The sequence below is a fragment of the Panthera pardus genome, unplaced genomic scaffold (assembly GCF_024362965.1).
Source record: "Panthera pardus isolate Hobbes unplaced genomic scaffold, ASM2436296v1 HiC_scaffold_21, whole genome shotgun sequence".
In the NCBI taxonomy this organism is placed as follows: Eukaryota; Metazoa; Chordata; class Mammalia; order Carnivora; family Felidae; genus Panthera; species Panthera pardus.
The window spans coordinates 41739079-41754911 of record NW_026526777.1 but is presented as its reverse complement, the minus strand read 5'-3'; the positions used below and the strand labels follow the sequence as shown (position 1 = coordinate 41754911).

At 36.1% G+C, this 15833-nt stretch overlaps 1 protein-coding gene across 1 annotated transcript in view; it reads right to left on the bottom strand.

Annotated features, from left to right (window-relative positions):
* XPR1 (xenotropic and polytropic retrovirus receptor 1) overlaps positions 1 to 15833 on the bottom strand; it is a 218594-nt gene that overhangs the window by 83839 nt on the left and 118922 nt on the right. The window contains exon 3 of the mRNA XM_019428051.2: positions 750 to 851. Coding sequence (XP_019283596.1) covers positions 750 to 851 — 102 coding nt within the window. The remainder of the gene's footprint in view (positions 1 to 749; positions 852 to 15833) is intronic.

Genomic DNA, 15833 nt, shown 5'->3' with positions numbered 1-15833 from the left:
ATTGGTTCACAGTTGGAATTTTGCTAGGCAGAAGCAGTACAAAGCAATGAGGGTAAAGGATTTAAAAAGCACAAGGGACAACACGGTTAAGATGACTAACAGAGAGGGAAGTAATTCTGGGAGGGGTCTTGTCAACTGGAATAGATGAAGGAGTCAAGAAACTTGAGCTCTGTGAGACAGAAAAACAGAAGTTAAAGGACTAGGGGAGTAAACATATATAAAAAATACAATTTTAAAGGGTCAGATATAAATAAATAGAAGTTCTAGTATTTCCTCCTCAACTCCAATAGCATCTTGTAGATGCCACTCTGGAGACAATGCTCTAGAGAGATAGAAATGAGTATTCCATACAATGGAAAGACAAAAGAAATGTAATTAATAAGCAGGAACTGCTTATTTAGCTTATTTAGCTGTAATTTAGCTTTGAGATGATAAAATCAAATTTCTGAGTCTTTAAAGCTTTAGCCTGGACTTGAGCGAAGCTCTACAAAGTACTGGTTCACAAGGAGGTTCCCAAATCCTTGCAACTGCAAAAGAATCTAGGCAATGACCATATTAGGCTTAAATACTGAAGCACCAGATGCATTCCTACCTTAGCTATAGAAAACATCCCTAAATGCAGTATAGGAAGGAAAACAAGCCACCATTTTAAAATAATGATCAGAAGGTTAAATAAACAATGACATGCAGAGTTTCTCTTTCCGTAACAGCAGAAATTCTATTGTATGTTGTACCAAAAAACTACTCACCTGAATAAAATGTGTTGATTTTGGCAAGTTCCTTTTCACAGGTTTGGAAAAATTTTTCTTCAAACTTGGCAAAATACCTCTTTACTGTGTCCTCATCTGTAACTGAAAGCAAGGAAAACATTTAAATTTAATGACCAAAGGTCAATTAAGAAAGCTAGGGAAAGGGTGCCTGGGTAGCTCAGTGGGCTAAGCATCTGACTCTTGATTTCAGCTCATATCTTGATCTCAGGGTCATGAGTTTAAGCCCCTCACTGGACTCCATGTTGGGCGTGAAGCCTATTGGGAAAACACAAACACAAAAACCAAAACAAAAACCAGGCACCCGGGTGGCTCAGTCGGTTAAGCGTCTGACTCTTGATTTCAGCGCAGGCTATGATCCCAAGGTCCCTGGGATTGAGCCCCGAGTTGGGCTCTGCCCTAGCAGGGAACAGAGTCTGCTTGGGATTCTCTCTCCCTCTCTCTCTCTGCCCCTCCCCCACTTGTATAAGCTCTGTCTCTCTTGGTTTTGGCTCAGGTCATGGTCTCACAGTTTCATGAGTTTGAACCCCGCATCAGGCTCCACGCTGGCACTATGGAGCCTGCTTGGGATTCTTTCTCTCTCCCTCTCTCTCTGCTCCTTCCCCACTTGCGCTGTCTCTGTCTCTCTCAAAATAAATAAATAAATAAACTTTAAAACATAAATAAACTTAAAAAAATACGTTAGGGAAATAAAATTTAAACTTACTACTTTCTTAGTATTCAAAATGACAACAATGAATTGTGAACCATATTAAGAAAAGACTACTAAAAGGCCTCTTTATAGGAATGCAGCCATTTTTTAACTGGATGAGACTCTAAATCTCCACTATGATAAATTTACAGTGGTGGAGAAAATAAGTGTTCTAAGACTTGGGGACAGGAAGACACTACTGGAGACAGAGGTGATCAAGGAAGAGTCAAGGTGTTGGGAGTTGAAAATGAATAGGATTCAGCAAAAGTAAATATTTCAGGGAATAAAAAAAGGAACAAAAATGAAGACATGAATATGTAATATGTTCCTGGAAAAAAAAAATGAATCAATTGTTCCTACTATATTAAATTGCTATCAACTCATTTTCACTTAGCTGCACCAGCATAGAAAAATGTAGACTGATGGTTATAAATTAGATATTTTAAGGCTACAGATGCTGGGTATGAACATAAGTGGGTTGAGCAAATGGGTGACTGTGCAAGTATAGTGATAAATGGCAACAGACATCTTCAGGATAAGGAGTGGTATGCATTCTGGCAAGTGAGAGCATATGTCCATCTAGCTAGTTGCTGCCCTGTGGCAACAGGTGGTTAAGGTTGTCAGATCTTCCAATTTTCAGGAGAAGTCATAAAATCTAGATATTTTAAAAACACAGTATAGGCCAATCAATATATGTCTCTGCAGGCTGGATCCACTTTGTGAGTTCTATCATATAGCTATTAATTTACTGAATATCGTAAGTACAGACATATGTAGCTTCAGGAAACCCACCTCCCCAAGCCTAAATGGGTATGTTTCTTGCCCAAGTGAGATTTGACTAGACTCCAGATGCTAATTATAATACAGAACTATCCTATTTCTGGATCTCTCGGGCATCCTAAGCTTAAAATGTCTAGGAAAAAGTATAGATTCTTTTATGTCCCTCAGATGTTTCAAATCTTAGTGCAATCCCCAAAACCCTTAAACAATTCAACTATCCAGGAATAAGAGAAAATGGTATTTCCTTGAGTAATATGCAACACCTACATATATACTATTTCTTTGTATCAGAGATACTTTAAACAAAAACAAAAGTTTAAAGTGAAGTTGTAGGGGTGCCAGAGTGGTTCAGTCAATTAAGCATCCGACTTCAACTCAAGTCATGGTCTCGCAGTTCTTGAGTTCAAACTGTGCATCAGGCTCTGTGCTGACAGCTCAGAGCCTGGAGACTGCTTCAGATTCTGTGTCTCCCTCTTTCTCTGCCCCTCTCGCACTCTGTCTGTCTCTCTCAAAAATAAACATTAAAAAAATTTTTTAATTAAAAAAAAAATGAAGTTCTAATAAGCATGTCAAATCTATTCATTTAATTTGAGTAACGCAAATGTGAAAAAAAATACCACTACACAAAACCTTGAGTTTTATTTGTATATCTACTTCTTTATTTCTTATGCTTTAGAACTTAATAGATAATGCAGGATTCTACCGATTTTGCAGGGAAGAAAGGATGGCCACTCTTAACTTCCTCATGTAAGCTCAATAATTTAGGTACACTAAAGGCTATAGCTGCCCAAGGCCACTGAGAATTATTTTTTCAAAGTATAAAGCAGGTCAAAGCTTTCTTTCAAGGTGACCTTGAGTTAGAGATGATCCATGGTAACAGATGCTACTCTTATAATAACTTCTAGCTGTAGCTGATTTAAAATAAGAGTTAATTACCTATTTTCTTTTCATTTTTATTTTATTCTTCATTGTATTGTTAGGAAAGAAAACCTAAAACCGAAATATGGGCTTGGTCATACTTACTTTGTTTCCCTATTAACAGAGAGCTTTCATTAACACACATTAACATGAGATGATGGAAATAAAGTTGTTCACCAAAGCGATTTAAATATAGCTTGTTTTAAAAATAATTTTAACAGGGGCGCCTGGGTGGCTCAGTCGGTTAAGCGTCTGACTTCGGCTCAGGTCACGATCCCATAGTTCGTGAGTTCGAGCCCCACGTCGGGCTCTGTGCTGACTGCTCAGAGCCTGGAGCCTGCTTCACATTCTGTGTCTCCCTCTCTCTCTGCCCCTTCCCTGCTCATGCTGTGTCTCTCTCTGTCTCAAAAAATAAAATAAACTTAAAAAAAATAATAATAATAATTTTAACATACTAATATTTATATAGAGGTTGCATATTCAGCAACATCAACTATTTAAAATATTACCAAGAACAAAGAAACCAAAAAACCTAAATAAGCCTCATGTATTAAAGTATGTAACATTCTACTCATGAATCAATCTCATATGAATTCTTCATTTCCTCAACGAGAGAGTGTTTTATCTAAAATACCAGCAGTCTCTTATGTAGATTTCTGGTTCCCATATAACTTAATGCCCACAAATTACAAGAGGGTAAGACAAGCTTACAGCAACACTAAAAAGTAATAGCAAAAAAGAGAGAAAAGTAATAGCAAAAAGAGGGAAGAATTATACAAAGAAATAGATTTGCATATACAGATACTTTCCCTTTTTGAAAGTTCAAGTTACACCACTTTACTTTTACATAAAAAGACATAACATCAGTACCTGTTTTTGCTAACTGAAAAGAAACCTGAAGAGGATTTCTGCTTTTACAAAAAAATGTTTTTTAAAGTTTTCAGCATTTGTTTTGCAGCAGGCCATTACAAAGGCAGCCAGCACCCTGGGCAGTGAGAGTGACCCCACAAAGCACCTTCCCCGAGAACTGCACTCAGTATCTCAGCATCAAGCCACCATAGCTTTGAACCATGTCAGTGAGCATCTGTGCCTTATCTTGATTTATTTTGTGCATCTGTGACCAAAGTATATCCTAAGGTATCAGAAAAGCATAAGAGAGGGTATTTGGGGGGCCTGGGAACACTAAAAATTGTTTCTATATAAATTAATGGTAACAGTATCTTCACTATACATCATTTTGGCTTATGAAAGGTTTCATAGGAACAGTCTATTTTGGGGGAAACTTGTACACAGAGATTTAAGATTAAGATAAAGGGAGCATCAAATCAGTGAGGAAAGAATGGACTATATAAAAACAGGGTTGAGCCATCCATTTAAATAAACTCCAAATGGAGTTAAAGAAACAATATTAGAAAATAGCAGAAAAAAATTAAATAACCCTACATGGGGAAAGTTACCCTACACACTACACAAAACAGGCCATAAAGAGAATGATTGACATTCTCACATAATGAAAAATCTCCATTCTACAAGATACCAGAAGCAAAGTTAAAAGACAGGGAAAATGTATCTGCAACATTTAAAATAAAGGATTCACATGCAAAATAGACTTTAAAAATTTCTTACAAATCAGTATTACAAGATATTCCATACGAAAAATGGGTACATTAAAGGAATCCATAGAAAAATACAAATGGCCAATGAACAAAAGAAAGGATGCTTAACAGCCCAGATATCAGATGTTACTTCAAAATAATGAAATATAATTTTTCAACCATCATAATGGAATAAATTTTAAAGTATTTTTTCAGCAATGGTAAAGGTAAATGAACTCTTGCTCCCTGTTGGTGAGAATGTAAATTTGCAAATCCATTTAGGAAGGGCCATCAAAATTTTCAGTGTGTTCAATCCCACATGTAAGAAATATTTCTAAAGGAATCTCTGCACAAAAGGATGTGTGCACAGGGATGTTCATGCAACACTGTTTTTAATAGTAATAAAACAAAGTAACATCCAACAAAAGGGGAACAGATAAATTATAATATCATATAACACTATGCAGCCATTTAAAAAAGATAGACATACATCCTGGTTATGTATGAAAATTGTAAGACACTGCTGATGAAAAATTTAAATAAGAGAATATATACAGCATGATCTCATTTATGAAAAAATATGTGCATAAATCAATATTCATATGTACATTCATAGAAAGAAGACTGGAAGAATGCATAACAAACTGTTAATTGTGGTTATTTCATTTGAAAGAGGAGAAGGTATGAAAGGGAATCTCACATTTCACTATCTATATTCTATCTATATATTGAATTCATTACAATGAGATGTAGCCACGAATGATAAATAAATTACATTGTATAAAGAGTATTATTAACTGGAAGGAAAAAAAGTAACATGCGGCATACAAATCTTTAAATTATACATAGTAAAATCTAACCAGCACAGCTAGTTGAAAAAAAGTTAACTGTATCAGAATTTAGATGAAAACAGGATGATTAAGCCCTTCACCTCAGTTATGAGAAGTTGGTGGAATGCTGATTTCTAGAATATCAATTTCTATTATGCTTCCTATAACCTATCTGCTGAATAATGTTAGAAATTAATAATCCTAAACTGAAGAAACAGAATTTTAGCGTTCAGAAATCAACTAGCCAGTTTCCCGTTTTAGAGTTGAGAAAATACAGGTGTAGAGAACCTAGTAACACGAGGTTTTTTCCCCCTCCAGTAACAATGTAAATTTTACAGAAACTCACTATATTTTCTTATTATAAAATAAAGAATATAAAAGTGACATCTATTTGTTACTGAAATGTTATGCACTGAACTGTGCAGCCACCCTCTCCTAAAATTTAAATGTTGAATCCCTAATCCCCAATGTGATTGTATTTAAAGTTTATTTATTTTGAGAGAGAGCGCACAAGCAGGGGAAGGGCAGAAAACAAAAGAATCCCAAGCAGGCTCCACACTGTCAGCACAGAGCCCAACGTAGGGCTCGAACTCACAAACTGTGAGATCCTGACCCGAGCCAAAATCAAGAGTCAGACACTTAACCAACTGAGCCACCCAGGTACCTCCTCGATGTGACTGTATTCAGAGGCAGGGCCTCTGAAGAGGTTAATTAAGATGAAATGACATCATAAGGATGGCCTTATTCCAAAAGGGCTGGTGTCCTTATGAGAAGAGAAAGAGACATCAGAAATACCCCTGTATGTGGACACCGAGGAAAGGCAGGTGAAAAGTAGCCAGAAAAGGCCCTCTGCGAGCCATACTAGAAGAGCTTGCACCTGATCTTGCATTTTAATCCTCCAAAACTGTGAGATCATAAAGTTCTACTGATTAAGCCACACAGTCTATGGTATTCTGTTATGACAGCCCAAGCACACTAATACAATGAATTTAACATGTCCTTAATTCAGTAATTAATCTCAAAAGATTAAGCCTACTTTTAAAAAAGGTAGCATAAATAACTACAAATCTTAACAACACATGTCAACAATTCTAAGATTAGCATCAACAGGAAAAATCCCTGGAAGACAAAGGGGTGAAAAAAATCCAGAATTGGTCAAGAATGATTCAGAGAACACTGCTGTAGAGAACCCTTTGCTCTGAATTAAATAAATATTAAGTCAGCTATACTAAAGAGACAGGGAGAGAAAATGAGGGACAGATTTCTTTGTCGTTCTATTATGGTCAAAATTTTACCTCAAATTTGGAGATGACAGAAAATTTTTTTCTCATCCACCCCCAAATTAGGAAATTAATAGCAAATGACTCTAAGAGAACTAATCAAGGTAAAACATCCCGACTGCATAGCAACCACCATCAAGTGCTTTTTGCTGCAACTGTCAGGAATATTTTTCTTTTTATACGAGACTGTCATTCTACTTTCACATGCAGTCTCTCAAAAATCTACTTCTTAAAACCATTATTAATTTCTTCAAATATCTTATATGTTCCATTCAACTTTTTTTTTTTTAATTTTTTTTTTTAACGTTTTATTTATTTTTGAGACAGAGCATGAACAGGGGAGGGTCAGAGAGAGGGAGACACAGAATCTGAAACAGGCTCCAGGCTCTGAGCTGTCAGCACAGAGCCCGACGCGGGGCTCGAACTCACGGATCGTGAGATCATGACCTGAGCCGAAGTCGGCTGCTTAACCGACTGAGCCACCCAGGCGCCCCCCGTTCAACTTTTTATTACAACTTTCCATGTTCTTAATTTCCAGCTCTATGATACTGAAGGGAGGGATTTTTTTTTTTTTTTATCTTTTTAGATCTTATGTCCAACATAATGTCTGGTAGACAGTATGTGCTTCATACATTATTTTTTGAAACTGCTAATGTTGAAATGATGTTAATAATGTTTGCAAAAAATTATGATGTATTTATTAAGTTTTAAAAAATGAAACTCCAGGGGCACATGGGTGGCTCAGTTGATTAAGCGTCTGACTCTTGAATTTGGCTCATGTCATGATCTCATGGTTTATGAGATCGAGCCCTGCATCAGGCTTCACCCTAACAGGGTGGAGCCTGCTTGGGATTCTCTCTCCCTCTCTCTCTCTCTCTCTGCCTCTCCCCCAGTCACATACTCCCTCTCTTTCTTTCTCTCTCAAAAAAATAAGCACTAAAAAAAATGAAACTCCAATAATTGGATATTCATGCACAAAAGAATTAAGTTGCATCCCAACCTCATGCCATATATGAAACAGCTAAATGAATCAAAGACCTAAATGTAAAAGCTAAAACTATAAAACTTTCAAAAAAAAACAGGCATAAATCTTCATGACCTTAGATGACACAATGGTTTCTTAGATATGACATAAAAAGCAGTAGGGATGAAAGAAAAAGTTGATAAATTGGACTTCATCAAAATTAAAAACTTATGTGTTTGAAAGAACACTATGAAGAAAGTAAAAGAACCCCCACAGAATGGGAGAAAATATCTACAAACCACATATCAGATAAGGTCTAGTATCCAGAATATATAAAGAACTCTTAGGATTCAACAATAAAAAGACAGATAACCCAATTAAAAAATGGGCAAAGGATCTGAATAAATATTTCTCCAGAAAAATATACAAATGGCCAATGGCATATGAAAACATTTCAACATCAACAATCATTAGGGAAATGCAAATCAAAACCACAATGCCACTTCATATCCACTAGGATGGCTATGATTAAAAAAGAGAGAGACAGACAAACAGACAATAACGAATACTGACACGAATGAAGAGACATTCGCACCTTCATACATTGCTGGTGGGAATGTCAAAATGGTGCAAGCACTTTGGAAAACAGTTTGGCAGTTCCTCAAAAAACTAAATATACAATTACCATATGATCTAGCAATTCCACTTCTAGATACATACCCAAGGGAAGCGAAAACATGTTTACACAAAAACTTATACACAAATGTCTACAGCAGCATTATTTGTAATAGCCAAAAAGTGAAAACAATCCAAGTGTCAATATATCAACTGACTAATGTATAAACCAAATATGGTCTACCCATATAATGGAGTATTATTCAGCCATAAGAATGAATGAAGTACTATTACATGCTACAGCATGGATAAATCTTGAAAACGTTATGCAAAGGGAAGAAGCCAGGCACTAAAAACCACACATTCCATTTACATGAAATGTCCAGAGCAGACAAATTCACAGAAGCAGAAAGTAAATTAGTGGTTGGCATGGGCTGTGGGGGGGGAGGAGGAGGGGATGAGGAGTGATGAAATGTTCTGGAATTAGACAGTAGGGACAGTTGTAGAAATTTGTGAATGTATTAGAAATTACTAAATTATATACTTTTAAAGGGTAAATTTTGTAGTATCTGAATTATATCTCAATAAAATACATTTTAGCTCCAAATGCACTGATAAATTAAAACATTCATTTACTTATTCAACAAATAATGATTGTGCCTATTAGATGCTAGGCTCTGTGCTAAATGATGGGGATATATAAGTAATGATGAACAAGATGGATGTGACTCCTGTCCCTTAAAGACTGTGCATTCAAGTGACTGAGGCAGAAAGAAACTCACACAAATAAAAAAAAGAATTACAAACTGAAAAGTGCTGTGAAGGCAACAGGGTATAAGAAGGGAGGTAGGTACTGGGATGTTTAGCTATCCTTCAGGCAGAGTAAGAGATGGTCAGCAAAGATCTCATCTTAGGAGATGACATTTAATCTGAAACCTGAACCTAAAGGACGAGAAAGAACAAGAGAAGAGCAAAATAGTTCCCAAGAGTGGTAATAACAGATTAGGAAAGGAGCTGGGGTGCTTGAGAACCTGAAAGGCAGGTTACTATGGAACTGAACAGCAGGTAGTGATAGGAGGTTAAGATTAGGGCGGTAGGCAAAGGCCTTTACACATGGGAAGGCCATGTCATAGAGTTTGAATTTTATTCTAAGTGCAATGGAAAATATTGAAGGGTTTTAAGCAGGAATCTAAAAAGTAGAATTAGTTTACTTTCACTAAATGATTATTTAAAATAGCATTTCCCAGGACATTAGGTATGAGATGAATGGAGAAGAATTCCAAGGAATTCAAGTAAGTTTGGGAAGTATGAGTGCAAACAGAAGTCAACTGATCTTTTTAAGGTAATAGTTCTCAACTGGGGATGGTTTTGCCTCCCAGGAGTTATTTGGCAACGTCTGGAGACATTTTGGGTTGTCACAACAGGAAGGGTATTGCTAGAATATAATGGATAGAGGACAGGGATGCTGCTAAACATCCTACAAGGGCCAGGACTTCATCCTCTCTCTCCCCTCCTTCTCAACAAAGAATTATCCAGTCCAAAGTGTCAACAGTGCCACAGCTGGAAAACTCTGCTTTAAGGGTAAAGAAGCATTACTATGCTAATAAGCATTGTTATTATTCTATGAGAAGGAGATATAGTATATTGTGTTTCTCAAAGTTATTTATAAGAATATAATCTTTCTTTGGGGTGGAGGGGGAATGGCAGGGGAAAGATGAGAAAGGGGGTGTAGAGTATCTAGCAAAACTTCCAAGAACATTACTCTGTGGAACACTAGTTGGAGAGGCACTAACTTTAATATCACCTCTTTATATTTTTATTATATTCCATATCCAATAGTTGCTATGACTTCTTAGCCTCTCAAAAACTACTCATAAATGAAAGAGCTGATGAATAAAAATTAACATGTGACTGGGTTCCATCACATATAGGAAGAATATTTAGCACTACTGATTTCATGTTTTTAAGGAGAAAAGGTGTTTTTTTTTTTAAGTGTGATTTACAAATTAGGAATAAATAACTTGAAATTCTATTTTTTCTCAAATGCTACTTCATCAACAGATGGGTGAATTATATAAAGCATATGGCTAAGAAGATTTCAAAAATAAAAATGTTACTCTAAAATCACTGGTGTAGTAGAAATAGAACTGGGAGTCATTCATTCAACAAGTATTAAGTCCCTTGTATGTACCAGGCAGGCACCAGGGATACAATAATAAGCAAAATGCGTGTAGACTCCACCCTCAGAGATTACACTCTACCTGAGGAAACAGACTTTAACCAAATAATCACACAAATACACAAAACGTAATATGGGTTTTGAAGAAAATGTAAACATGAGAAAAAATAGCAGTGGGATCTATCTAGTCTACAAGGAGTTGCGGGAAGGGAGGTGTGGGAGTTTCTGAAGAAGTGTCACCTCAGATGAAATCTGAAGGATAAGTAGGCATTTAGATACAGCTTAAGTGCTCTAAGCATATAGATGCTGTGGAAGGAGGCATAGTACATTTGAGAAACTAAAGAATATGTGACTGGATGGAATCCAGGGGGCAAGGACAACAATGGTGGCAGTTAAGGCCAAACAGGCAAGCAGGGATCTGATTGGTTAGGATCTTGAAAAATAAAGGGCTAGCCTTTTTCCTATGACCAACGAGACATCTTTGAAGAATTTTAAGCAGAGGAATAATTGTGATCAGATATGCTTTGTAAATAAAGGGATATGGGAGACCACTCAGATGTAGCACAATAGTTACCATGATAGCCTTAACCAGGGTGAAGCCACTGGAGATAAGAAGTGGAGAAATTCAAGAGACAATATTGAAATCAATATGGTTTTAGTGACATATTGGATATGGTTCTATTGTCAATTACCTGCATTACCTTGAGTAAGTGAATCTCTGGCTCTTGTTTTCTCTTTGACAAATGAGAGCATTTCATTAGGCAATCTCTAGGTCCCCCTGCAGTTCCAAATTTCCTATTCCATAATTAAAGCTGCTATTTTCTGCAAAACCCAACTACACTGAAGGGTCCTAAGCAAAACTTTATGATCTATTTTGAGGTTCCATCAGATGAGATTAATTAAAAGTGCTTTTAAAATAGTCATGGTAGAACAACAAAAAATTCTTTTAATTCAGACAGTGACATGTAATTGAGATGAAATTATTGGCACTAACTCTGATACAATCAAAAGTATTTATCACCTCAATGAATATTTACCTAATGTCTGCTAGGCAAAAAAAATAAAAAAATAATAAATGAAATACTGGTAATTCTAACATGAGCGCAACTCAATAGTAAAGCAGGTATTATATGCTAGTGTTTTCAAACGTGTTTTGTCCCTGTAACCTCTAAAAGAATTTTGGAAAACTTTCTTACATATATTTAAGTTATGACAAAAGATTCTGTACACATTTAAATAGTTTAAATGTAATTTTTGGTGCACTGTAATTATTTACAGTTTAAAACAAAATGACACTGTTTCTTTTTTTTTTTTTTTTTTTTTTAATGTTTTATTTTTGAGAAAGAGAGAGAAAGAGCACAAGCGGGGCAGGCCCAGAGAGAGAAGGGAACAGAGAATCCAAAGCAGGCTTCACTGACAGCAGAGAGCCCCATGCGGGGCTTGAACCCCTGAGCCGAAGTCATACGCTTACTCCACTGAGCCACCCAGATGTCCCTGCACCTATTTATTTTACAAACATCTGGTGATTGACTAGAGACATGGTACAAAATTCGGTCCAGAGAAATTATTAATGTCCCTCATCATGTTTGTGTATGCCTGCACATTATTATACTTCTCTGTGGAGTCAAAAGAACTTTTTTATGTGTTGATGTGCTTCCCAATGAAAGCCTCAAAATACTCTGTTCATTTTGTGCTGGATTTCGTCATGAAAAAAATAGTTAAGAGGGCATTAGTAAATTTGTAGATCACATGCTTGGTGTGACAATGAAGTGGGCACAATCCATATGAAATACTAAGTATGGACTTTTCTTTGGGGTAATCAGAGACTAAGTAATTTAGGCCAACTTTCTCAGGGAGAACAACTAATGTTGCCAACCAAAACCAGAGCTCAACTTGGAGGAGGTCATCAAGAGGACATAACCTCTGATTGACCTAGTAACTGGCGAGGGTGACCGTCATCCCCCCCCCCCCCCCCCCCCCCGCTTGTCCTAGAAATGTACACTCTGCCTGCTGTTCCCAGAGTGGTCATCCTGTTCAAGGGTGCAGCATGGAGGGCAATATGCTGTTGAGACCCCCTGGACGGTAGATGGGACTGAACGCAGTTAAGGCTTTCATATCCACTTTTAGGATTCTGGCGGGTGATCCAGAGATCCTTCTCGCTGATGCCAAGATAAACCTTGTGGATAAGTCCCCTTGCTGGTTAAACCTGCCACCTCCCAATGCGGAGCGGCCTGCCTTTTTCTTCGTCTCTCCCTGCCCTTCGTGTCTAGCGCCCAGTTTGCGAACCAACAGAAACCCAGAGGTAAGCCTGGCATTTGGGGCCGAATTTTAGTGAAAACATCATCATCCTCTACCTCTCCTTAGTTTCCCATCTGCTTCTCAGTGAAAGGGCGGGCCTACGCCAGCCGACTCCATCTTGTTCTGTGTCCTCCAAAATGACACTGTTTCTAATGTGGCTAATGGAATTTAAATGCCATCACAATATGGTAACTACTATCATTCATTATTAAATATACACACAACAAGCTCTTCTTTAACAGTTGGAAATTTTATATCATTTTGGGTTTTTTTTTCCCATTTTGTTTTCTTGAATTTGCATTTCTACTCTACTCATATTACAGAATTTATTCTAATATATTTTTAGGTTTGAAAGTCATTTATTGATCATCCTATCATACTTCCTAGCCATTAAATATACATAAATTACAATTTAAATACAAAAACTTTCCTAACCATAAAGCTCTAAATATTAAAATTTCTTCTGGACTGGGTTATCATTAGAATTATTAGAACATACTACATCAACACAATATAAATATGTAATAAATTTTGAAAGTATTAAACATAAGTAAAATTTTACTGGGAATTGGAAAATAAACTTAATTTTTAAATTTAAATAGATAGAGCTTTCCTCCCAATTAGCTCATATACCCACTGATAAATGTTACATTATTGCTAGCATGATGAATATCACATTGGTAGAATTTAAGAATATTGTAGAATGAGACAATTAAGAAACACTGATGGCACTATTTTTCATCTTATAGATATAACTGCTGAGAAATACTTTTCACATAAATAAGATCAGACTGAAAGTTTATTGTAGCAATGTGAATTTTCTGAACTCCTTACAAGTGTCTTCCAATAACTGCATAGGGATTTTTTGTTAAAAATTAATTTTAATAATACACAAGCTGACAATTAAGTCTTCTTTCCAATTCACTGACAACAAAGAAAACAATTTTACTTCAAAAGGATTTGTTACCCTGTAAAACAAAAGGATTTGTTACCTTGTTTTTTAAAAAAAGTTTATTTATTTTGAGAGAGAGAGCGGGAGAGGGGCAGTGAGAAAAGGAGAAAGAGAGAATCCCAAGCAGGTTCCACATTGTCAGCTCAGAGCCTGAGGCAGGGCTTGAATTCATGAACCTTGAGATCATGACCTGAGCCGATATCAAGAGTCAGACACTTAACTGACTGAGCCACCCAGGCACCCCAGGATTTATTACCCTGTTACTCACATTCTAAGCATCTACACCAAGAATTTGAGTATCTCAGACTATTCCTTTGGGGGCTACACAGGTAAAGCATTGTAACAAAATTCAGATTTAGCAAAAGACAAAGCTTTCTTTTAAAAAATCAGGGCAAGACCATTTGAAAAGGAACTGCTTGGCTGCTGGCAACTGCTAAGGCAAATCAATTTCAGGATTTAGTATGGATGGGAGATTTGGAAATGAATTCCCTTGAAAGACAATAAATAAAGGACTTTCTTCCAGCACTGTTCTTCATCGAATCATCATGGCAAAATACTAATTTGTATACAGATGATATTTCCGAGAGAATTACTTATTCTTTACTGAATGGTTTCCACTTGCTAATTTTGATAACCTAATTATTTACTTCATATAATTGGAAAGTGACTGACATTATTTAAATCCACTTACTAATTAAATTTATCTAGTTAAATCCACCTTCAGCTGAATTATTACTAATCACAGTTCTTTTTCACTTCTGCAAAGCAACAGGTCATAAATATTATTAAGAATGGAGTTACTATAAACAAAGAAATATAAAATATCTGATTACCTAAGACGAATAGTATTAGTTTAACTGAATTTTCAGTTTTTTCTTTTTTTTTTCTTCTTGCAAAGATGAGTACAAGAATGAACCATAAGAAGTAAAACCACTCTGGTTACTTATTCCAGGAATAAAGCTTTCAAAGAACTATAATTATGTAACTATCTCATTTCTCTCTAAAGTGCCAGGCACGCAGCTAAAGATGGAATGCATTTATGATGAATGTAACATCAATATTCCAATCAGATATAAAAAGTGAGGAAACAGGTTTCTAACAAAGAAAGTACCAAAAAATTAAGGTATGTTTTATTCTTTGTTAATTCCTTAAGCTCCATAAATTATTGAAAAATTTCTTCTATATTCCCAAATTTTATTCTGATATCAAAGCAACATAACAACTAAAATATATACATATAAGTTCTTAGCTCAAATTCCCTAAAAGTCAGGGTTTCATATGCTTCCCTCCTCCTCTGTATTTTGGGACTATTCAGTATTCTTCAAATTAGGCCAGAAAGCAACAACCAATAAAGAGACTCTTCCAATCATTAATAGATAATTAACAAAATGCATCCCAGAATCATACTGAGAAATATGAGACCAAAGGAAAAGTATATAAAGTATTGAAATTTAGGAAATGAACAAGTGACTACTAAAATGAAATTTTTAAAAATGTTCAGTGATTTTGCATATTTTAAATAGGAGATTTGGACAGGTGGCAAAGTTCCTATTTTCTCGAGGAAAAAAAGAACACTTTCAATTCAAGTAAAAAAAAAACAAAAACAATTTCTGATCCCAAAAATAACAGTTTTGGCTCCTAATTACATATAGACAAACTTACCACCTAAGCAACTAAAGCATACTCTGTAGCTGCATCCCTCTTAAAACAATACATGGATTGAGATGGTGACATAGGAGGCTCCTGAATTCACCTGTACAACTAACTTACAGAGCAACTCCTTTCTGGAAAAAAAAAATCCAGAAACTAGCTGAGGACTCTTAAATATCAGACGAAAGAGAAAATGCCCACATCACCCTTAGTGAAATGATCAGGAAAGACTGAGACGCACTCTCACCATAAACCCCACTCCCCTAGCAAAGTGCCAGACAATTGGGCACTCCCAGAGGAGAGAAGCTTCTCCC